This window comes from Nothobranchius furzeri, chromosome 9, assembly GCF_043380555.1.
Source record: "Nothobranchius furzeri strain GRZ-AD chromosome 9, NfurGRZ-RIMD1, whole genome shotgun sequence".
Classification (NCBI taxonomy): Eukaryota; Metazoa; Chordata; class Actinopteri; order Cyprinodontiformes; family Nothobranchiidae; genus Nothobranchius; species Nothobranchius furzeri.
Genome location: NC_091749.1, coordinates 50,858,866 through 50,885,093, shown reverse-complemented (window position 1 = coordinate 50,885,093; position 26,228 = coordinate 50,858,866). Strand labels below are relative to the sequence as shown.

The window sequence follows — 26,228 nt, the reverse complement described above, 5'->3', positions numbered from 1 at the left end:
CAAGCTCAAATAATCCACCCTATCCAGCAGCTCTATTGTTCTCATATCAGTCAACGATAATTTGGAGTGTGCGACTCTTACGCTTGTGCTGAAGGCAGGGAATATTTTTGAGTGAGTAAAACATTTTCTTGCCTGCTGCCATCATGCTGGACGCTTGCCTCCTAGAACACTCAGCCCTCATCTGCTTTGTGCCCTTGGCGAAGACTTGAGCTTTATACAGTGATGTGCTTATCAGGTAGAGACACTGTGACTCAGGGCTCTGTATCAAACCAGACACGAGTCCACAGAGACTTGACTAGCTGTGTCTTTAGTGAGTGAAGTCACTCCAGACCTCTGCTCAGCTCCTCATCATCGCTGCCATTTAAAGAGTCCATCTGTAAGACTGGGGGTGGGGGGTTGGGGGGGGGGGGCAGCTTCTGATTAAAGTAATGAGCTGTAAAATTGAGAGGGAGAGAGAGCGACAGCTGGCTGCTGCCTGCTACTCTGAGCTTCAGCTTGTCTACTGGGAGACAACCCTTCCCACTCTACCTGTTCTTTCTGTCACTGTAAATGTGTTTGTTCATGTTGACAGGAACCAGGGAGTAATGCGTACAGTACAGACTGGTAGTTGATGCCCTTTTTCATCTAAAATCCTCATCACCAGTAAGAGTCTGGCTGGCATTTATTATGTTGTTGTGCTTTTTGCTTTCATTTTCTAGTTTGAAATCAATCAGTGCTCAATTGCAAAAAAATATATATTTTCAACAAAAATCTTGAAAAGTTTTATATATATATATATATATATAGTTATATATATATATATATATATATATATATATATATATATATATATATATATATATATATATATATATAGTTATAAAAATACTTATTAAAAGATACAAATGGCTAAATGCATCATTTCTGAGTTACAAAAATGTTGAATAAGTCAAAAACCATGAGACTGGAGTTTTTCTCATGTAAAGTCTGCGTATATCATTATGTCTCATCCTTTACTAATCTAAAGATTATGTTATTTTTCTTTATAATATTCTGTTCTAGGAAATATTTTTACACTCAACACCTTATCCTCTGTGGTGGGATTTTTCACAGTTTTGATGTACAGACTATTATTGATCTCTATTTGTAGGCTTCTCTCAATTTTTTATATCTGCAGTTGGCGTGGCATGATTTCCCTCAGGGGATCAATGAAGTGACGGCCTGTCTGCTGTCTATCTGACAAATTGTGCATTTGTACTAAATGTATATTTAGAAACTTTGGTGTGTAGAATTACGATAATTACTTTAGAACCAAACAGAATTGTCGTAAACAGGTTGTGGTGGACCGAGCTGATCACTGCTATTGTTTTTATGATGTTTTTATTGGTTTGAGGTATTTGCCCTGATTTTACTCATGTTGTACAGCGCTTTGTGATTTATATCTGTGAAAGGCGCTATATAAATAAACTTTACTTACTTACTTACCTCTCCTTCCGGCCGTTATCACAGTGGATTTATAAAAATCTGCAGGTGGTTTAAACGTACACATTTTCTTACGGCTTTTTGATCCTGCCTTACATCTGCTACACTTCCTCTTCAAATCACTGGAGATTTATGGTCTTTTTATGGGCATTAGTTTAGCTTTGAAAGTTCAGTCCGCTGCTCCTGCATGTAAACAACTCTCCTGTTGGCATGGCTACTCGCCATGAAAGATGCTCAACAATACCGTCTGTGGATGAAGTGCCAGAAATACCAGCAGCAGTACAGCATCCATTCTGCAGGGTGGAAATAGAAAGAACAGAAGAGCTAAGCATGGTGCTGCTCTGCAACAGGCTGCCACTAATGCAAATAACACTATTACAATTTATCATCATTACCTCATTCTGCAGTGGAGCTGGTCCTCTTTCTAAGAATTTGCTGGTACTGATTTAGTAACTGGCTCCCTAATAATACAAAACATCTAAAACACAGCTGTCTACTTCACCCTATTAATTAAGCTTGGAAAACACAATTAGCATTGATTCCTTTGTACTTTAATACACTTAGTGAGTTGACCTCTACCCATGGAGACATATATTATGTAGCTGTTGTATGAAAAGTTCTTCTAATGAGATTTTCATAAACATTTTCTTCTAATAGCACATATGTTCACAAAACAAGAAACATGTTTGAATCCAAGATGCTGTGAATATTTGATCATTCTTTATTTTTCAGCTAATGTTTTGTTAGTATGAGCATCAGATGTTGGTTTACTTACTGCATGTTAATTGATGTAAGGGACTTTTACTTTTGTTAGAGCTAGGAATTGTTTGCTGCAATCAGACTTAAGGAACATTATCTAAACCTACTCTTTAATCATTCAGAGGTTGGGTTTGCTTTAGTTTGTTTGAGTCTGAATCAAAACAATTCCCTGATTCTAACACTGACGACCTAAATTTAAAAACATATGGTAATGTGAAGCTTGATCTTAAAATCTAAGCTGATGCTCGTTGGTTTGTCAGTCAAGTGAAGGTTAGCAAATCTGAAATCTGACACTTTCTTTATATCATAAAAATGTGGCCGGTGTCTCTTTAGATTTGAGCGGAGGCTCTAATGTCTGGCTCTGGCCGGAGCGTCTGCATGTTGAGTAAGTGTGGGGGTGAGGGAAGTGACTCTATCAACTGTGCTGTGACAGTGTGTGTGTGTGTGTGTGTGTGTGTGGGTGTGTGGGGGGGGGGGGGGTAGAGTGTGAGGGCAGGCAGGCTGCTGTCACCCTGGGGAGATTTAAAAGGCCTTTGCTGAGACAACTACAGGCTTTTCTTCACTGGACTGTCTGTCATGTAGAGCTGACGTGGTGGAACCACTCGTTCAGAAGTGTCCTCAGGTCTGGTGGCTGGGTCGTGTCTTTTTACTTTCGTGCATGAGCACAAGGACCCTTCATGATGAAACTGTTGGTCCAGTGCAGCACTAAAATGGTTCTCTGCTTGTGATGAGGCTGTGGCAGGTCCTTAAGTTGTTATTTTGATTATTTTTGGTCACAAATCTTTATAAAACAAGCAACTGTTCCATCTGTCCTTACTGATTTAGACCAATGGTGACCACTTATGCTCCTTCACAATTAGTTATCTTTAAGCTGTTCTAACGTCCTGATTTAATGGCTGACTCCATGGCAGTATGATCTCAAAGTCTAGAGAAGCCAGCCAATCAGGTGGGTTGGTGCAGGCAAAGATTGAACACATCTTCAACCATGTCTGGAGACCTCAGGATTTATACAAAACAGTTTCTGCTGCACTTAAGACAGAGGTAACTGTTCACAAACCAGCTTCCAAGCCTTTCTGTGTGACAGCAAGATGACTGTATTTGCATCATCTGACCCACTTACCCATCCACATTACCCACAGAAGGCATAAACATAACTGATTCTTGTTTCATCTTGTTCAAAAGGTTCCAGAAACCTGTTGGAACATCACATTTAGAATAACCTAATTCTTCCATTTTCCAGGGTTCAGCTTTTCATATCTGTCTGCTTTTTATATTTCTCACTTCACTTTTGATACAAGGCAGGACATTCAGTTAACCTCTACCAAATATTGCTTTTTCATTTGGACATGAAGTGAGACTGCAGCAGTGTTGGACTGGGGGTTGCATTCTGTTTTTATTTTGTCTCTTTTTTTTGTTGATTTTAATTTAAATGGTGGGTAACTCTTTACAACAAGAGTCCCTTTATTAACGTTACTTAGTGCATTATTAAGCATTAAAGGCAAACTATGCAGTTTTTCATATTTTAAATCCTTTTCATGAGCCAGTATGTACTAAAACGACTCTTTTCAGGGTTAATGAATTCTCACTCAGACCCCACCGATCTCTGTAGCCAGAATATCACACTTACAACTTCAGTGTGACGGGCCACTGTATAGCTGACATACCTGGTGCTGCAGTCTGCTTCCAGCACGTTCCCTGCATGTTTTAGATCATTAACACAGCTGATTTGTTTGATTTAGTGATGAATCACTCCTGTAGAAGGCTGGGGAGACATTTCAGCTGTTAGATTAAGGTGTTAAAAAGACAAACGCACAGTGAGGAGGTAGGTTCTGCATTCGGTTCTGCTAAAAGGACACTAGGAGGAACTAAAAGCAAGCCAAAACTGCTTAGTACCCCTTTAATTAACAAAAGATCCCCTTGTTCCCGATATTGTGTCCTTCAGGTTATAACAAAGGGTGGGTGGGTCTGCTTAATAATACATTATCTAATATTAACATTAATATTAAGCACTTGTTATTAGGCAAGGCAAGGCAGCTTTATTTATGGAGCACATTTCAAACACAGGGGCAATTCAATGTGCTTTACAAATAGCATGAAATGGCACAACAGCAAACATGATTTAGAGCTAAAAGGAAAAGGCAGAATTAAGTCCATGCTTTCGTTCTTTTTTAAACACAGAAACAGTTTTGTTTACCTGTTTGTAGCTACGGTTTCGCCGACAGCTGCCGGCGAAACCGTAGCTACAAACAGGTAAACAAAACTGTTTCTGTGTTTAAAAAAGAACGAAAGCATGGATTTACAAAGACACAGCAAGAACACACCTAAGATGTTCAAAGGCAGAATTAAGGTTGAGCTATTACATCACAGATTAGAGTGGAGACGATGCAGCATAAGAAACAGTTCATTCAAAGGCTGATGTGTACATGAGGGTTTTAAGTTTTGATTTAAACATCACTAGAGATGGGGCAGATCTGAGATCCTGAGGTAGCTGATTCCATATGTGAGCAGCATAATAGCTAAAATCATCTTCACCCTGTTTGGTTCTGACCCGAGGTTCTACCAGCTGATTGTTACCTAAGAATCTCAGAGCCCTATTGGGTGTATATACAGGAATAAGATCTGAAATGTATTTTGGCCCCATGCCACTGAGTGATTTATAAACTAGTAAGAGCACTTGGTGGTTTACTGGTAACGAGTGTAGAGATCTAAGAACAGGAGTGATGTGCTCCATTCTCTTAGTTTTTGTTAGGACTCTAGCAGCAGCATAGTGAACAAGCTGCAGTTGCTTCACAGCTTTTTTAGGAAGACCAGTTAGGAGACCATTGCAGTAGTCCAACCAACTGGAGATAAAAGCATGAATTAAGTTTCTCTAATTCTGGTCCGGACATGACACCTCTGATTCTTGATGTTTGATGAAGGTGATAAAACTCTGATATAGTTATTGCCATAATATGTCCAGAGAAGCTCAGGTCGGAGTCAATGAAACACCTAGATTTCTAATCTGGTTTTATTTCTTTATTCCTTTGAAGTTCAGCTGAGCAATAACATCCATCCTAACCTTCGTATTGCCAAAGACAATAACTTCAGTCTTGTCTTTGTTTAACTGAAGGAATTTTGACTGCATCCATTCGTTTACTTGCTCTAGGCACTGACCAAGTGAGTCCAGTGGACAATAGTCACTAGGTGATAGGGCTAGGTAGATCTGGGTGTCATCAGCATAGCTGGGATAGGCAATGTTGTTATTAAGTATGACCTGACCCAGGGGGAGCATATATAGAGTAGTGGTCCTAGAATTGAGCCTTGGGCGACCTCACATGTCATGGTGATCCGCTTTGATTTGTGATTCCCAAATAGAGACAACATAGCCCCAGGCAAGGACTGTACCGGATGATCCCACCCAGTATAACTTATTTAATAGTTTATTAATGCTTAATAATGCACTAAGTAACATTAATAATGGGACCCTTATTTTAAAGTGTTATCAAATTGTATTATCCTGTATCCTCAGCCTCTTACCTTCTCACCTGTTTAACTCTTACCTCTGTTGACAGTCTTTGGTTTCTTTTAGGCTACAGGAGTGGTCTTAATGCTATACTCATATTTTTCCTAGGATTGCATGTTCTTGCATAGTTCCCTTTATAATTTAAATTTCACCACCAGACTCCAGTTTAAGCAGTCTATGGCCCTCAGTGTCAGACACAGCAGAACACCGTGTTTACAGAAATGTGTATGAACGTAACCCAGGTGATTGTGATCTTGCTGCTTCCCACCTTCTCCAGTGCAGAATCATGCTGCCAATCATACAACAATGACATAAAGATAGGATAAAATGCAACATGACCGTTTAGATTAAGGTTGCTTTGAAAAACGCCAGCTATGTATCTGATTTAGGGCGACACATGAAAATGGTCTGGGGGTTATTTGAACACATTGGACTTTTGTTCCTCACACTGTCATCAAACATTTTTAATAATTGTAAATGCTGGCAGACACCTCTGTGGATCCTGTACTGCATATATGAAATGATCAGATCTGTTTTTTACTTTCAGTGACATAACCTTTTCAGACTATGGACGTATTATACATCAGACTCGTCAGCTACCTCCCTTCTCACTGAACATTTCACAATATGACAGATTTGAAATCTAGTGTGTGAGTTATTTTTTTCCTTTTGTTTGACTGGCCTGAATGAAAGGAGGTGTGTAATGTCAGTTACCTTGAATGATTTAGTTTTTCTTTTTAAATGAGGGGTTGGTATCTGTTGAGATGTTGATGTCAAACATCCCTATTAGAGATAATTCCAATTGATCCAATTTTTTTGTGAATGATCTAAGATCTACAGAACCAAGGTCCAAAATATCAGTTTACCTTTTCCTGAAAAAGAGACATTTTTATTGGTAGAAAACGGAGTTTTTGTTCTGTCAGAAGAGTCAACGAAGCAAATTCACTAAATTAGGTCAAATTAAGTACAGATGGGATTGTTTGTTGTCAGCTTTTCTCATTCATTAAATTTGTTGGATTTCACTTTCCTGCTAAAATGATTAAAATGTATTGATTTGTTTTGATTTAGGCCAAAATATAAGTTAATGAGAAATATTTCAACAGTTGCACCTGTTTTCCTCCAGAAACGTGAAGGGATTTTCTCCTAGATGTGTTTTTTCTCAAAATTTCTCACAACTGTGCATAATAGAAAAATGCTTAAAAGTTATGTATAAATGTTTTAATTTATTGTGGTTCACAGAAGTGATCTTTAAAAGTAAAAACTTTGTAGCTGCATTACAAGCAAGCTAACATGTTAAACGTTTAATTAGGCTGCATGGTGATGCAGTTTGTTGCACTGTTACCGAGACGGTTTCGGGTTTTAATCCAGGCTGCAGGCTTCCTGTTCTCCCCATGCATGTGTGGGTTTTCTTAAAGTACTTTGGATTCCTCACACAGCCCAAAAACCTTTATGGTAAATGGCCTGTATTTGATATAGTGCCATCTAGAGTCCTGGAACCCTTCAAGTGCTTTACAACACAATCAGTCATTCACACACACATTCACACCTTGGTGGTGATGAGCTATGATGTAGCCACAGCTGCCCTGGGGCATACTGACAGAGGCAAGTCTGCTGTACACAGGTGCCACCGGTCCCTCCAGCCACCACCATCGGGCCAGCAATCCTCATACTAAGCAAGCATGCAACGACAGTGGAGAGGAAAACTCCCTTTTAACAGGAAGAAACCTGCAGAGGATACAGGCTCAGTATAAGCAGCCATCCTCCACGACTCACTGGGGATCGAGAGGACAGAGCACACACACACACACACACACACACACACACACACACACACACACACACACACACACACACACACACACACACACACACACACACACACACACACACACCCACACACACCAAGTAATGTTTCTATAGTTACATTGTGATTTCTTAGTAAATATTCTATTTGGTGAAAGATAAACTTTATTGTATTTATCCTAGTGAATCTATAATTAAACAGGTAAACTATTAGTAGCACATTCAATGTCAAGGAAAGTAAAGTGTTATTATCAGGAGAGGGAGAAGGATTAAATGGTTAGCAACAGTGTTCAAGACGATGGCCCCCTCCATGAGGGCACCACAGCTCAGCAGAACATCATTGTAGCTTCTTCTGGGGAGAAAAACACTTAGAGAAAGAATAAAGTTAACAGCTGAAGTTGCAGGAAATAATACAGTTGAAGAGCAGATTGTAGAAGAAAGTAGTAGAGTGTGGAAAGTGGTCAGTATGTCCTCCAGCAGTCTAAGCCTATAGCAGCATAACTACAGAAATAACTGGATAACCTAGCCTTTTAGATGGAGGCATGTTGGAGGCAGGGCAAGGGAGAGTCGTCTTTACCGACTGTAAATGTCACCAGGTGTGAGTGTGAGCATGAAAGGTTAGTTCTTTGACTGTCCCCGTGTTGGACAGGAGACCTGTCCAGGAAGTCCCTCACCTCTTGCTTGGTGACTGCTGGAGATAATCACCAGCTCACCATGAACCTATGAGTATGGTTCAGTAAATGCTCAGCCACAGATTTTTTAAGAAAAATAAAATGTTGGTGTAAACAAATGTACACCTCTCATGCAGGATTTATCGTCATGCTTTCACGTTTTTGGAATCCTGCTGGCATGATTAAAATTTTTTATACATGCACTTGATGCCTGACAGAACTGCCAGAGTGTTTAAAATATATTGTCCAACACTAAAGGTGGTCCTTTATGTTTTGCCACATGTGATTAGTAATGCATCTCACGCTTTTGGCATTTGTACATGGAGGAGGCAGGCAGCACATCGCCCTGGAATATTTCACATCTTCTCATAATTCCTGTTTTATTTCCTTCAGATGTTGGGAGAGCCGTCCACGCCCCGCCGCATATCACAGAAAAAGTGGTGCAACTGTTTAGGCGTAAAAGTGAGTTTACCTTCTTGGCCACCATCCAGCAGAAGTCCTCCACGTCAGGAGTCATCTTCTCCATCCACGAGTCAGATCACAGGTAATCCATATTAATCCTCTGCATTTTCTCCTGCAGGCTTTGTTTCTGCATAACATTTATTCCATTATAACTACGTAGTCGGATTATTTCCAAGTTGAAGTTCTCACCTAGTTCCAGACAGCTGTTGGTAGTCAAATAAAATGAGCTGCATGGTTATTAAAGGGGACAAAGAATGCAGTTGATCAGCAATCTAAAACACTGCTTTGAATCTAAAAAGCATAATTAATTATCGTTTGGCTTTCATCTGTTCCAGGAGCCCAGATACAGGCCATTCTAAACCCCCTAAATCAGCCTTGCCGTGAAAAGATCTGTATACCCCTGCCACTTGGACAGGACATAGATAAGCTAATGAGCCGCTTACTGATTGGTTGGTTTAAACCAGAAGGCCTCTGACACTGGAGGCTGCAGACTGAAGGAGGAAGGGCTCCACATTGTGACGTTTTTATGAGAGGTTTTTCAGAAAAGCAGTTTTTCTCTGACATGTTTAAACTTTCTAATTTACATAAAAAGTAGGTCACACAAAACTATGACTTTTTGTCATGCTACTTTTGAACCCGCCCCAAGCTGTCTTTACTCACAAACAACAAGAAAATTTTGCTTTAGATTATTTGTCCCCTTTAAAAGTGATGCTGATTTGCTGTAATAATTTACGTTTTTTTGCGTGCCCACGGCTGAAAAGATACCTCCATTAGTTTCTCTGACATGAGTGCCAGCTCTGACCTTCAGCTCTTGCTGGGTAGGTTCGCGGCCGAATGTGAAGCGGCTGGGATGAGGATCAGCACCTCCAAATCTGAGACCATGGTTCTCGACCGGAAAAGGGTGGCTTGCCACCTCCGGGTCGGGGGAGAGGTCCTACCTCAAGTGGAGGAGTTTAAGTATCTCGGGGTCTTGTTCACGAGTGAGGGTAGGAGGGATCGGGAGATCGACAGGCGGATTGGTTCGGCGTCTGCAGTGTTGCGGACGCTGAGCCGATCTGTCGTGGGGAAGAGGGAGCTGAGCCAGAAAGCCAGGCTCTCGATTTACCGGTCGATCTACGTCCCAATCCTCACCTATGGTCATGAGCTTTGGGTAATGACCGAAAGAACGAGATCGCGGATACAAGCGGCCGAAATGAGTTTCCTCCGTAGGGTGGCCGGGCTCAGCCTTAGAGATAGGGTGAGGAGCTCGGACATTCGGGAGGGACTCGGAGTAGAACTGCTGCTCCTCCGGATCGAAAGGAGCCAGTTGAGGTGGTTTGGGCATCTGGTCAGGATGCCTCCTGGACGCCTCCCCGGGGAGGTGTTTCGGGCATGTCCTGCCGGCAGAAGGCCCCCTGGTCGACCCAGGACACGTTGGAGAGGTTACATCTCCAATCTGGTCCGGGAACGCCTTGGGGTCCTGCCGGAGGAGCTGGTGGACAAGGCCGGGGAGAGGACGGCCTGGAGCTCCCTAGTTGGGATGCTGCCCCCGCGACCCGGACCTGGATAAGCGGAGGAAGACGACGACGACGACGACGACATGAGTGCCAATCACTTAACACAACTTAACAAAGATGGTTTAAACTAACATTGTTTTATTAAACATTTGGCAGTAAAGCGTGGCCTTAAAGTGACAACTACACATGCTTTTTGAGTTAAAAAAGATATATTTGTTTTCCCTTCTCGCCTGATTCAGAAGTTAAATTGCATTTGAGACAGAGGGCTGATAGTTACACGAGTGTTAGACAGCAGTGAGTGGGAGCAGTGAGCGCATTCTGGCCCCCTGAGAAACTCCACAACTGTGAATTGTTTTAAAGGGCAGGCTACATTGATTTTCCTCTGCCCTCTGAAGGTAAAAGCCTACAGTTCGCTGAAACATGCAGCTAAGTGAGCTTGTGAATGAGTATGTATGTTGTGTTTGCTGAGCACAAGATGAAATCAAAGTCGGGCACTATGGTCATCTGGAGGGAGAGATGGACTGAAGGGACAGTTGGTTTTCTAGGATGCCGTAAAAAGGCTACGGAAATGTAATCCGATAGATTCCGCTTGTTGGAGTCGTGCAAAATCCAACTGAAGTTATCAGAGCGAATTTATGTTGTAAAAAATGTGAACACAATTCCAGACTTCTGTTGCATACTTGAATGATGTCACATTGAGTAAAACTTAGTAAAAACAGACCACCCATAGTCTTACCAAAGAAAAGGATGGTGCAGTCTCACACAGAAAGGTGAACCATTGCAGGATCAACAGTAAAGAAAGCAATTAGCCTTTCAGACTAAACTGAATTAACAAACCAGTTTTATTTCAGCTGCTGGAAGCAAGTTCAACCCCTTAAAAATACATGGTGGAGGCTTAGAGAAAGAAAATAGTTGAAATGCCTTTGTTTATTAATGAAAAAAACATCAAATGAAAGTAGTTGTTATTTGGCTGCAACACAAAGCAGAAGTAATGACTAATTATAAAATCTAAACTAAACAAAATGCCTGAAGATTTTTCTGTAAATTAAAAAAAGCAATAAAACCCACAATTAAAGTTCAATGGAAAGATTGATTTTCATCAAACTGAAAACATTTCACAGTTAATGCTCAAACTGTTTAACAAAACCCAAAGAGAAGTAAAAACAGGCTCCCTTCTGAACACTCCTGTACTTTGGAGCAGAGATGCCTCATCCTCTGCCGTGTTTTTAAGGTAAACCTGAGAGTTAGCTTCCTGTTAGTCATTTTTTTTAATTAGCTCTCTCAGTCTCTCATGTTCTGTGTGATATAACCTGCAGGCATAATTGTTGCACAGTGGGTTGGTCAAACGACAGCCGGCGTAGGCTAAATAGAGCCACTTGACTGTGCTGCTCTCCACCTTCAGGCACAAAGACACGCACCATGTAACATACGTGTCTCAGGGGAGTGCTCGGACTAGGCAAATGTTATATCAGTGGTACTTAGCCACACGCTAATACAGCCAGATGACAAACAGGCTGACTTTAAAGGATTTTAAAACTATTTATTGTTGTTTTTTTCTTTCAATTTTGTCTTGAGAAAGAAACATCTAATATATCAGTTTATTTAGCTTGAGTAACAGTCTGATGCTTAAAATAAAACGTGATATAAAATGGCAGTCTTGCTGTTACTGACCATTGTAATCATGAAATGTGAGTTTTAAAGGGATACTTTGCAACTTTTTGATATTTTAAAATAATTTTCTTAAGCTAGTCTGTGCTAAAACTACCCTTTACAGGGTTAATGAAAGGCCACCCGGCCCCATTGCCCCGTGGTCAGATTATCGCATTTGCAACTTCGCTCTGTTGGGAATTACAGAAAATCGAGCTGACATGCCTGGCACTGCAGTATGGTTCCAGCATGTTTTCTGCATGAACACAGCTAATTTGTTTAATTTAGTTATGAATCACTCCTGTAGACACTAAGGAAGGCTGAGGAGACATTTCAGCTGTTAGATTAAGGTGTTAAAAAGACGAACACACAGCTTTCGGTTGTACAAACAGACACTAGGGAATACTAAAAACAAGCCAAATCAGCCATTTAAAATGTCTTACAAAGGATTTTGATCGACCAGTTTGATTATTTCTTACAATTATTTGTTATCAAATTTTCCATTTTCTATTAGTTTAAGCTTAACCCTCTCATGACCATAATCATAACAGGGCCGCCAGACATTTTTTTAATCTTATGGCTGTAAAATTTTAATAACAAGTGCAAAGTGTGTGTAACTCTTCTTTTTTCAGAACAACCTCAGCTTTCAGTGTATGGTTTGCATTTAGAATTTATTTCTATTAAAGCCTTTAAAAAATCAGCTTAAATGTGAAAAAAGCAAAAAACTGTTTTGAATTTTTTACATTTATTACTGAACAGGAACTTCAAAATGACTTGGGCAAACAATTGGAATCAACAATTTAAACTTTGAACTGTAATGCATCTATTCTTAAAAAAAGTTTGAACCGTGGTATCTTTTTTTTTAGCAGTTTTAAGACCATTTATTTTTGTAAACTTTCAGACGTTTTTATTTGATGTGGTAGACCTTGAAGCAGTTTCTCTCCAGCTGCAGGCAGAGTCCCTGCAAATAATAAATATAATTTACCTATAATAATTTACTGCTGTACCAAAAACTTTTGTTTTAGCAAAAATAATTATTTACTGTAAAAAGATAAATAATGCTGGAAGGGTTGTTCAAATAAAAAAATAAAAAATAAAGACTGAACAAACATTCGTACCCTGGTTCACTGGAGATCTGTCATTCTTCATGGTCACTGTCTTCAGATATAAGCCTTCTGGGACACCCAATAGACCATGTTGATTTTCTTTGAGGCGTTTCCATCATTTCATGCCGGCTTTTTATGCTAATTAGCTTCCCCGTTTCGTTATCCGTTTTCACCATGGCGCTGTGCTCCGTTTCAATCAGGCTGTACAGCAGGATTTCCCCTCGTAGCGATATTGTCCATAACTCTGATTGCTTCATGCTATAGATCATTGTAAAGCTGCTTTTAGTACTTTTAGGAACCGTTGGAATGTTTTGAATCTGATCAGCCATTCAAAAGATGTAAAACGGAGCATTTTGGATGACAAACTTAGCACGTCTGAATCTGTGTTTTGATTCGTTGCACTCAAGACAGGGAATCCTGGTGGCTACCGTAATGTATTGTATATGCACGAAAAGCCACATTTTTAATCTTTTCAGCACTTTTGGAATTTTACAGACATCTTGAACGGTTCCGGAATTATGGTAATGAGAAATGCGCATGTCAAATCCTGTTGGCGGTGGCAGATTGGTAATAAGAGGGTTAATACAAGACTACAACGTTGCTACAATTTGAGTTTACAATGGATTTTCAAACAGCAAAGTTCAGAAATAATTTTATGTTTACTAACTCAAAAGACAAAATCAGAGAAATTTTAATTAAGCAATCATAATTTCAGCTTTATGTTCTTCAGACAATTTGCAGTGTTGATCTCTTCCTGAGAAGAGTCAAACACAACATCAACTATTTAAAACCAATTAAGAAACAGGACAAGCTCACAATTAAATCAACAAAACTATATTTCTTATGATTTTATAATAACTGCATCCCAAAACATAAAGATGTCCACTCTACTATGCCAATAAACCTGCCGAAAAATACAGATTTCTAGTGAAAGTAGCTGTTATGGCAGGAGAGTGTGAATGTGTAGCACAGATGTGCACACAGACGGAGAACAAAGAGGAGGAGGGAGACATCAATTTGAATTGATTGCTGCATTTCTACAGTGTGTGTGTTGTGTTCAGCAGACACTGCCTAAAGGTCTAGAAATCCCCTGCACACAGTAAGAAACATGAAAATCTGTGCAAAGGGCAAATTTTTGACTCAAAATGTACAATACTGCAAACTGTAGTGCACCATATGTATAATTAAGAAGAGGTAGAGGTAGGCTGTAAGCAGCTCGAGTCAGCTGCACACTCATCTGGTGTTGGCTCATTTTTATACAAATGTGTGAAAGTCATCAAACTGTCAGCATTATTTTTATAGTAGCTAAGTTGTGCTAAGGTTGGATTTCATCAAGTTATGTGTAAAGACAGTTGGGATTTATTTTAATAAAGATCTGGGAGTCTTAGCAGTTCTACTTTTTTGTAAAAATCTGTTCAGCCGCCCCCCCCCCCCCCCCCACACACACACACACACACACACACAGACCCTACCCGCCATTCCTGCAGCAGTAAAGATGTCCGTTCAGTTTCTTCTGTACGTCACCCAGAGTAACAAAGATCCAGCCTCTGTGAAGAAACATTGCTGCTGATGTGAAACGTGGATATTTTCAAATTCTAGCCCAGAAATCCATCGTCAGAGGAAATAGCTGTTATTTTTTCTCTATTGACTGAGTGAACTGACTTCAGTACAGTTTAGTATGGCTATTTTGACATTTATCATTTTAACTCAACACATTAAAGCTGCTGTCATTTAAAGAGTTTTAGGACCTGTCAACTTTTCTTCCAACACCAGGTGTTATGAATAAAAAAGTGATTCAGATGCAAATCTAAGCCAGCCAAGTCGCAGCAGGCTGCAGTTATTTGGAGACACGCTGTTGTGTGAGGCATCCTGCCATACCGCGAGTGTAATTAAATTTGCTGAGAAGAACAGTCTTGACTGGCTTGCTGCAGACCTGTGTTGCTTTGTGACCACAGATTTGCTCTGAACCTCTGAATCCTCTCTGAAGGCCCTATTAGAGCCCTCTGCCAATGCCCATTCTTCTCTATTATAGCACAGGCCTAACGTTCACTCAGCTAAGCGGCAGCCACCGTAGCTCTTCAGCTCAGACACATCCAATCATACATCCCCTCTCTGTGTTTTTGTTACGTACATCTTTCTCTCAGCACTTCCAGGCCCACCCTTTATCCCTCCCACCTCCTTTGCTAACTCAGTTTTCACAATATGATAATGTCCCTCTCTCTTCCCCCCTCTCTCATCCTCCACTCTTCCCATCCTCAAAGTGAAACTGTCTTTTGAATGGAGACATTTCTCTGAAGTCATCGGAAAATCAGAAGATGTATTTTTTTTCCTCCCCTTGTGCCAGACTCTGGGGAACGAGGAGGAAGGTTTATTGCTGCTTCACTAGGCTGAATACAACAAAAAGATGATTTTTGCCTTGGCAGCAGTTTTTATTGGTCACAGGAATGCTCTCATTGTCAGCAAGTAGCAGGGGCTCTGTGATTAACTTGCTCAAAAGCTGGTCTCTCAACTTTTTTTCCCCCAAACTAAGCACTCACACTCCAGCTGCTCTGTTCATCTGCTTGCCCTCTGTCACTCCACAGGTCTTCTCCTTAGTTTGATATTCTTTTATCAAATATGCTGAGGAGAAAAGGAGCTTGAGTTCAAACTTTGGAAAGTGGAAGCAGGTGGATGCACTGACTTTTTGTTGCACTGCAGAGTCATTTTAAAAGCAGTATCTAGTTGAACATCAGCACAAAGTGCAATATTTTGCCATGGCTTGTGTCGGCATTGCAGTCAGCCAATGTCTGACAAAAACAGCTCCAACTGGAAATAGAACATCTTATAGAACATTTTTTATGACATTCTGAGTATCAACAATAAGTTCATACAGGTGCTGGCCAGTAAATTAGAATATCATCAAAAGGTTGAAAATATTTCAGTAATTCCATTCAAAACGTGAAACTTGTACATTATATTCATGCAATGCACACAGACCAATGTATTTCCGATGTTTATTACGTTTAATTTTGATATTTATAGGTGACAACCAATGAAAACATCAAATCTGGTATCTCAGAAAATTAGAATATTCTAAAGGCCAATGAAAAAATGTTTGTTTCTCTAATGTTGGCCAACTGAAAAGAATGAACATGAAAAGAATGTGCATGTATAGCACTCAATACTTAGTCGGGGCTCCTTTTGCCTCAATAACTGCAGTAATGCGGCGTGGCATGGACTCGATCAGTCTGTGGCACTGCTCAGGTGTTATGAGAGCCCAGGTTGCTCTGATAGTCGTCTTCAGCTCCTCTGCATTGTTGGGTCTAGCGTATTGCATCCTCCGCTTCACAATACCCCATAGATTTTCTATGGGGTTAAGGTCAGGCGAGTTTGCTGGCCAATCAAGGACAGGGATACCATGGTCCTTGAACCAGGTGCTGGTGGTTTTGGCACTGTGTGCAGGTGCCAAGTCCTGTTGAAAGGTGAAGTCTGCATCCCCATAAAGTTGGTCAGCAGCAGGAAGCATGAAGTGCTCTAAAACTTCCTGGTAGACGGCTGCATTGACCCTGGACCTCAGGAAACAGAGTGGGCCAACACCGGCAGATGACATGGCACCCCACACCATCACTGACGGTGGAAACTTTACACTGGACCTCATGCAACGTGGATTCTGTGCTTCTCCGCTCTTCCTCCAGACTCTGGGTCCTTGATTTCCAAAGGAAATGCAGAACTTGCTTTCATCAGAAAACATAACTTTGGACCACTCAGCATCAGTCCAGTCCTTTTTGTCCTTGGCCCAGGCGAGACGCTTCTTGCGCTGTTTCATGTTCAAGAGTGGCTTGACACACGGAATGCGACACCTGAATCCCATGTCTTTCATGAGTCTCCTCGTGGTGGTTCTTGAAGCGCTGACTCCAGCTGCAGTCCACTCTTTGTGGATCTCCCCCACATTTTTGAATGGGTTTGTCGTCACAATTCTCTGCAGGGTGCGGTTATCCCTAGAGCTTGTACACTTTTTTCTACCACATTTTTTCCGTCCCTTCGCCTGTCTGTTAATGTGCTTGGACACAGAGCTCTGCGAACAGCCAGCTTCTTTAGCAATCACCTTTTGTGTCTTGCCCTCCTTGTGCAAGGTGTCAATGATTGTCTTTTGGACAGCTGTTAAGTCAGAAGTCTTCCCCATGATTGTGGTGCCTTCAAAACAAGACTGAGGGACCTTTTAAAGGCCTTTGCAGGTGTTTTGAGTAAATCAGCTGATTAGAGTGGCAGCAGGTGTCTTCTATATTCAGCCTTTTCAGAATATTCTAATTTTTTGAGATACCAAATTTGGAGTTTTCATTAGTTGTCACTTATGAATATCAAATTTAAATGTAATGAACATTGGAAATACATTGGTCTGTGTGCATTGCATGAATATAATGTACAAGTTTCACGTTTTGAATGGAATTACTGAAATATTTTCAACCTTTTGATGATATTCTAATTTACTGGCCAGCACCTGTATAACTGGCTCAGATGTTCAACATGCAAAGAAAACATCTTCATAATGAAAACTGTTGAACATAAGTGGTTTAGTCATTATAGGTCAGATGATCCAGTGATTCCTAAACTGTTTCAGTGGAAAACCCTTGGTAATTTTCAAAATAAAAGACTACAGCAGCAATTTAGCACTATCATATCTATGTAGATTATGTCAGTACAATTGACCTAACCGCATTGTTCCAGAAAATCAGCCGTGTGTCTTATTGGCTTTAATCCTGCCAGTGGAGAGGAACAACATCATTTATGACGTCAAACAGCGATATCAAACATGAACTTTTGGGTTTAATGGCAGATGGCATAAACTCAAGGGATTTTGTAATCTTGCAAGTCCAGCGAGGAGCATGGCAGAGAAGTCACTCCCGAGATTCACCCGATGCGCACGGGCGCGCAGCGACAGTCGTGAGTAAACAGTTCCACTGTCATTCCGCTCCACTGATGCTTCCAGTGTGAAGTAGGGCTAACACGGCAGGATCATATTTGGATATCTCGCCCCGATTGGATAACACCAATATGGCTCTACCACTGGCTCTGTTTGCTCTGCAACGTGGATGTTTTATCTCCATTAATAATACCAACCTGGAAGGGTTCCACTGTATGGTGGAGTTGCTGATGTTAACAGTTAGTTTCTACCAGCTGAGACGTTTTCTGCTGATTCTTGGATCTAAACCAACAGCCTTCCTCATCGTGAGTCAAGATGGGTTAGTCTGTCAGACCTTTCAAATCCTAGAGTTTCATCGTCTACTTTCTATCAGAAGCTAATGCAGGAGATAGGTGTAGGAGACTATTTTCATGTTCAGCCTGCATGAACCACTCAGAGTAACCAATTATAATCAGAAATAATTGTTAAAACTTATTTATGTCAGTAATCCACACCTTTAATTAGCCTGGCCTGCCAGACTCGTCCTATGTTTAATTCTGCACAGACAAAGAGTCTGGTAACTCACAGGCAGAGATGCACTTGAGGGGCGGGACCAGGCAGCTCAAAAATAACCAATCAGAAAAAGGACGGAAATGCCGACTGTACCGAGCGACGCAGTAGTTTTTTAGCTATAGTAAAAAAAACAAAAAAAAAACGTGTCTGGCAATGGTGCAAACATCTTTTATGTTTTAGAAGAAATGCTTTTAGCGCTTCTACTTGTGGTTTTAAATACATTCAAGTCATTTAGAACAGAGGAAAGAGCCACAGCGAACTCCGCCGCTGTCTTTGTTGTTTATGAGAATCTGAGCGTCGCTATATGTGACATCCGCGATGCTGTAGTTTTTTAGCTGCAGTTAAAAATGGCGCCTGGTGACAGCACAAACATCTTTCTTTTGAAGAAAGGCTTTTAGCGCTTCTACTTGTTATTGCTTTAAAGACGTGTCCAAGTCATTTAGAACAGAGGAAAGAGCCGCAGCGAACTGCGTTTCAGTTGCCATGTTCGACCAACTCTGCGTTATGGTGTGTGACGTACGCTACTCAGCGCTGATTGGCTCGGTTAGAATTCTCACCGGGTGGGGTTATTTGAACAGGACAGTTCCCAGACCGTTTCTCTGTGCAGAATTAAACCGAGGAGGAGTCTGGCAGGCTAGGCTAACCTTTAATAGCTTCATCCTCAGACCTTGTTACTGTCAGAAAAACAGTCGAGCGTGTTGATATCATGGAGCCAGAGTTTCCGCTGATTTTGAAAAGATGTGTTTACCTCAGAAATAGGGGTGGGCGATGTATTAGATCTAGAAGGTTTTGAATGTGTTGCTGATCTGCCATAATCTGCTGCATTGTAGAAGCATCTGTAAGGCACTGAGAACAGAACATTGGTCTACCTGAAGATCCAGGTGCTTTGCACAAGGATGCCGAGTAACTGTAATTACCTTATTAATGCCGACTTGTCGAAGGTGCCAATGCTTCAGTCAGGATTTTCAAATAAGAACCTTCCAGCTGACACTTTGGAAAATAATAAAATAAATTAGCACTTTTTGGCTTTCATTCATCATCTTCATACTTAAAATGGTTTTTGAAGTTTAACAATGTATATTTCATCCCTATTTACCAAGAAACTGTTTTAAATGGTCGGGGTGGGCAGATTGTACTGGTGGTTAAATGAGAGACGTGTAGTTGAAATACTTGAAATAGTTTAAATACTGTAAAACAAAAAAAAAAAATAAAACATCAACACTGCATAAATTGTTTTAAAGCACAAAATGCTTTCAAACATAAAATAATAAATTGATAAATCACAATCACGACGGGGAAGGTTGTTGTTGGTTTAGCGTCCAGAAAACAGCAGAGAACGTCTCAACTAGTAGATGCTAATTGTTAGCATTAGCAACTCCACCTTCCTGCTGAACTCCTCCAGGCTTGTGTTATTTGTGGAGATAAAACACGTTGCAGAGCAAATGGAGTCAGTGGTCCTGATGCTGTCAGCCAATCAGAGGCAATATGTTCAAATATCAGGAAATTAGACTAAATCCTGCTGTCTGAAGCTACTTTCTCTTCCAGCTAAATTCTCTGTGCTGAAACATGGGCACCAGAGCTTTGTTTCCCCACATTATGACTTACAAGACATTCATTCCTCCTAGAGGCCACTGCAGATGTATTGAAAATATGAACAAAGACATCTTTAAGCAATATCTGGATGCCAAATATGTTATGATGGATTGGAGTACCAAACATTTAATGACATTAGCTTCTGACTATCTGCATCTTGTCAGGTGGTATTAGATCCACATCCTTTTTTTTCAAGTGTTGGATTACAAAAGTCTTTGTTCGTGAAACTCGTTGTTAGCTTGATAAGCAGCACATGGCGTCTGATTCTACCTCATGCTGTAAATATCAGCCGAGAAAAACAGATGGGGTGACTTATCGATAAGAAGCAGTGAGAATTGTATCTGCCAAAACTGACACTGTGGTTTGTTTATCGTTCTTCAGCAGACTATCTAAAAAGTCTTGACTGTTTGTTGGTGTTCCTTGCTTCCATTACAGAATGCATTCCTGCTGTCTTTACCTGCTTCTGTTTATTTTTAGGACTCGATGTGCTAAAGTTTTCTGTTACATATATATTTTTTGGCATCAAAACCAAATTTTTATTTGAACGGTGAAGAAATGCAGCCTGCCAGCATCAGCGCTGAACTCCTGATCTGTTTATGCAGTCGAGCTGAGGGATGGCCTACACCTTCTCAAACCGGTTTAATTCCAGCTTCCACACCGTGCTCCTCGGATCATCCCTGGGAACAATCTTACTATCAGCGTCGCCTTAAAGAGTAACAAAAAAAGATCAGTTGCACGGAATAATTCCATCTATTGCTTCTGAATTCCAAAGCCTGAAGAAACTACATTTTTCATTTTTGCTTGTTTTTGCAAACAATTTAGAGACACATTGTTACATTGTCAGGCCTGGGTTGTATTTTTCACAGAAATATTTGATGGGCTTCTACAAAAGAATGTTTAGAGGCAACAGCTGTGAAAGAAGCCTTAATCTGTTGCTATGGCTAACATGTTGCACGTTTTATCTATTATTTTACCAGCAGAAAAGTTGCAACTTAGTCTGACTTAATGAAGGTAAAATCAACCATTTCTCTCTGCTTCTTAATCTGTCTTTTTTCAGTCAATTTATGAAAAAGTTTCCTTTTGAGCTGCAAGATTTTAGTTGGTATTTTAGCCAATCTGGCATTTGATTCTTGGGCAATGTCCCCTTATTTTGAGAAGTTAGGATGTTTTGGCAATAGAAATCTGTAGTAGGTAAAAATAAGGTTTTCAAAGGGTGCAAAAAGCTGCAGAACCTAACTAATCAACACATGCTCACACCCAAAGAGGCTAATACTGACAGAGGTACCAAGCGTTTGTTTCCGACACATTGGGGCTCCCAACGCGTCGAGAGGCAGCGCGCTGCGCCAGAGTGTCGGTTTCCGAAGCCCGCAGGAAAACGCACATTTCACCAACATTTAACCTCTAACCTCTTGCTATTTAACCTTCTCCTCACTCCATCCTAACCTTAACTCAGTTCCTCCTTATAAATTTATCGTTAGCCGTGTGTGAGATGGCCAACACAACTAGAAACAAAGTTTTCATGCACAAGTGGGTTAAGGTTAGGATGGGGGTGAGGGGAAGGTAAAGTTGCAAGAGGGTAAAGGTCACATTTCGGTAAAATCTCCGTTTTACAGCGGGCTTCGGAAAGCGACGCTCTGGCACAGCGCGTCGCCTCCTGATGCGTTGGGAGCCCCAACGCGTCGGAAACAAACGCTTGGTCACCCAGCGTCAGTTTTAGGCGCTTCAGGTTTGAGAATGTGTTGAACTAATGGTGCATGGCTTGGTTTAAAGGTAGTATGTGGCTTTGTGGCATGTTGTTAAGGGACATCTCCAGTTTATGTGCAATGAGGTCAGAGAGGATAAAACACAAGACAGAATTCTTTGCTGATAACTGGCCGGCCATGATGAATGAGAAACACACAGAAAACAAGCAGCCCGGTTCACACAGCAGATGCTGAGCAGTAAGGCATCTAAACTGGGTCACATATTAAATATTCCTGCATACTCGAGAGCATTTGTCATTTGCTGCCCTTAGTTCTGTGAGGTACCATCTAAAACATTGTCAAATGTAATAAAAAAAAGAAAAGATCATAATAGCCTGGAAGCTGCTTGGCTTTCTCAGGAGCAGCAACCACAACAAAGAATGGCACCGTTGGATTCACCTGTTGATAACAACACCAGTGTGCTTGACAATAATGTAAATGACTGATCCCCCTGCAGAAGCTACCTCCACCACCTGTCCAGTGCTATGGACCTCAGAGACTCTTCAACGGCTTGTTTTTGTTGTCTTTCTCATAAGCAGTTTCTTTGATCATCATCATTAGAGAATTGGTTATTGTTACTAGTATTAATGAAGGTTTAAATTTCAATTGAAAAGATCAACATTTTCACAAGTCCACCAGTTACTGCAGCTGCTCTGGTGAAACACATCCTTTAGAGACAATGTGAATGTTTTACTGTTAATCTCTGGAAATATGTTGTTGAAAATGAACAAAATGATTCCAAGTAAAATATTGGCAGCTTCTTAACATGTAACCATAAAAAACTGGTCTGAAATACGTCGGAGCAGGTCTAAGGTGATGCCGTATTAGATGCCTTGTTTCCTTCTACGTGAGCCAGTGAGGACATTTGCAGATTTGTAACAAGGGGTTACAACATTTGGCAATCATGAACATTGTTTTACACATTAAACTCTCTCGTTGCCTGTAATGAAATGGAGACTTGCTTGTGGTTGTCAGAGGGACTGGTGGCGCCTGTGTATGGCAGACTCACCTCTTGTCAGTGTGCCCCAGGGCAGCTGTGGCTACAATGTAGCTCATCACCAACAGGGTGTGAATGTGTGTGTGTGAATAGGTTAATGACTGATCGTGTTGTAAAGGGTTAGGATACAGGCCATTTACTGTTTTACTGGAGGTTGAACGATCTGACAAAGTACTCATTTGAAAATTGTGCTCCCAGGGATTTTGGACCCTAATGGCCTTCTGTTGATAAGGTCTTACTCAAACACAAAAGTACCGCTTGCTTTCAACGGTTTATCTTTGATCATCAGCATTGCTGCAGAAATCATAAAGGAACATAGATGGGTTAATGCTCAGAATAACTGAGGCTGTAACTGGTTTAGACTAACCCCATTAGTAGGGTTGTGTGTGTGTGTGTGTGTGTGTGTGTGTGTGTGTGTGTGTGTGTGTGTGTCTATTACATTCCCTTGGTATGAGGTCTAATTGGTAATTATATGAGACAGCATCTTGAACCGTGGTGTTTACAGATTCAGAATAATTTTCTTCACAAATTAAAAAAGTTAGCTGATTTACTGGCCAAATATTATTCTGGAGTTTAAATGCATGACAAAATTCAGTTTTTTCTTGGCTTCTTAGATGTTTTATTTTGTAGACTTTTGGAAGCACCCTTACAAAAAATGTGTTATTTACTCTGCTGCGTCCTAATGATTGCACCATTTTCTGGCTTGTTCATTGACGTTTTCAACCTGACACCATCATCGCCTGCACACCGGGAACCAGAGGTGGTCTGTCTCATACAGCCCTTCCCTGCTAATAATGCCCCACTTTACACAGTCCAAACTGTGAAAATGAGAATTGATTTCCTCCTGTAAATTGATTTGTAAACATCAAGCTGTGCTCAGTTGTCGAGGTAGCTGCTATCTGCCATCTCCTTGCAGCAATATCAAAAACTCAGGAACTTCCATCAAGAACAGTCAACTGGTGACAAGTGAAGTGTAAGAAATGCAATCGAAGCTGCTCAGATTTTCCAGGTTGGCACCTAAAAGCATCGGTCTGTTGCACCATCGTGGTATCTGGTTTATTTCCTCCTCCCGTTCCACGGATGAGCATCAGAGGGCTGACCCTCCCTGCTGAGCAGATAATTGGCTGTCAGCTGCCCTCCATAAAATAGCTGCGTGACACTGGAGGTGAGGAGAAAGGACAGGATGATATGCAGCTAACCCCGCGCTCTCAGGCAGGCATTCATTTCCAAAACTTTTCTCTTACAGATGATGCCACTGCATTTTGATGAAGACCACTTGTCACCCCAATGGCTTCTTATCAGAGCTGTCACAGCACTTTCTGAGCCTTTTGTACTGCCCACAATATTCATCTCAGGTGACAGAGCGTGTCGCTCCACGACTGTGGCTGTTTACTTATTGCTTGAATCATCACTTCCTCTGGTCTCAGTGTACCGCTAGCACTCACGAAGACCTGAGGAATGAGCATCATCAGTAAATGATGTCCTTATCTAACATAATAACAGTTTAACATCCTAATCTACAGCGTCACTTCGCTGAAGAAGAAAACTCCCCTCTGCTCCTAATTACTGAAACCCCAAACTAAAATATCGTGACATGTTCAGAAATGAACAAGATTCTATACGAGTTTTTTTTAAACCTTACAGGCGGCTGATTTTTTTCTCCCCTTTTCTTCTTTTTCAAGTGATAAAAAAGAGCTTCACAAAAGGCATCAAACACAAGAGAAGGCATCATTCCAGCAGCTGTAGGCTATAGCATCAGATCTTAAAATCCCTGTTTCAGCAGTTTGAAATGTTGTCAAACTTCTCCGTCTGTAGAGACTCTCACAGATAGCGTCACATAAATGAAACAGGCAAATAAAAGGGAAACTGTAAAAGAGAGAGAGGGAGTGGGGAGCTTTGGCTTTTTTTTGGGTGGAAAACAATATTCTACATGAAGCAGTCAATGACAAAGTATCTCTGTCACGCACAGGTGCTGCTGATGTTGAAGGCAGCTAAATCCTGTTAAAGAGTCCCAAAAGGGATTTTCTGACTCAGCAGATAATGTGTTAACACCAGAACTCCCATGGCAGTCATTCTGACTGTTGTCATATTGTGATTTGTAATAACTTTAGTTAGACGGATCTCTTGTAGTCCTGGCTTCAACACTTTTCCTATTTTTGTGTCCTTAATTTTTATAATTTCCATAAAATAATGTAACAAAAAGGTAATATGATTGTTTTTGTCTTTGTCTCCCATAAGCTTGGCGGCTCTATTGCTTTCATGTTAAAAGTTTTCCCGCGGATGACGAGCAGTGCCATCGTTGCTAAGCAACCAACTTTCCAGCTTGCACTCACTCTCCGTTCAAACTCCATGTGAAATAGCTGCTAAAATGGCTTTTAGGAGAACGTTCTCAGTGAAACTAGCATGAGAAATGAGGCTGCACAGGCAGAGAGGGTAGAGCTGATGGAAACTGGTCAGTAGGAAGCAGCAGAGACTCTGACAGTAAAGAAGATGATCTCTGACCCTCTGCCCCCACCCACAGAAAGGAGCCGTGTCGGTCATCCAGCAAACAATTGAGAGACTTCTTTTCAAGGTTTGGTTTAAAATGATAATTTCTTATCATATTATTAGGTTCACACAACCATAAAAAGTTAGTTAATAGAGCACTTGAACCATTTTGCTCCACCACGTCATCGTCAGCCTGCATTTAATACTCAAAATGACAGTTTCTGCGAAAACTCGTGAAGTTAGAATTCTGGGAGTTTTAGTGTTAAATGAAGCCTCATGACTTTATGATGCTCAGTATTTCACATGGACAGTTGTTGCCTTACTAGTTCATCACAACAGCCTTGATTTGTTCAATAACACGCTGTGATTTGGATTAAAATTCATCTTGTATGAAGTCAAGGAAGGAGACAGATAAAAAGTCAAATGCTGAGGTGTTTCAATTCGTGCATTCAACTTTTTTCATGTTAAAACTTCTGCTTTGAGATTAAGGTTCATTTTATTGATGTGTGCACACAAATCACTACTGGACAAATTTTCACATCGAGGGTAAAGGACTCAGAACATCTGTTATGATGGAGAGCTCATCTGTCTTCACTCTGATTCTGATATATTTCAACAAGAACGGAATTCTGTTAGATTAAAGGCATACTTTGCAACTTTTCCATATTTTGATGAGTCACTATGTGCTAAAAAGACCCTTTCCAGGCTAAAAGAAATGTCACTCAGACTCCCATCGCCCTCTGTGGCCAGAATATTGCCTTTGCAATGTCAGAGTCCGGTCCCTGTTGGACGTAGAAGAGTGGAGCTGACATGCCTGGCGCTGCAGTCTGCTTTCAGCACGTTTCCTGCATGTTTTAGATCATCAACACAGCTCATTTGTTTAATTTAGTGATGAATCGCTCGAAACAAAGGAAGACATTTCTGTTATATTAAGATGTTAAAAAGAGGAGCGCATAGCGAGAAGATAGATTTTGCTTTTGGTTCTATTAAGCGGACACTAGGGGGAGCTAAAAGCAAGCTAACGCTGCCTAGTCTCTCATTTTAACAAAG

General features: G+C 40.8%; 1 protein-coding gene across 1 annotated transcript in view; it reads left to right on the top strand.

The window, feature by feature from the left end:
• The window catches only part of LOC107381817 (protein kinase C-binding protein NELL1), a 517,506-nt gene that overhangs the window by 106,262 nt on the left and 385,016 nt on the right, over positions 1–26,228 (top strand). The window contains exon 3 of the mRNA XM_015953703.3: positions 8,590–8,740. Coding sequence (XP_015809189.3) covers positions 8,590–8,740 — 151 coding nt within the window. The remainder of the gene's footprint in view (positions 1–8,589; positions 8,741–26,228) is intronic.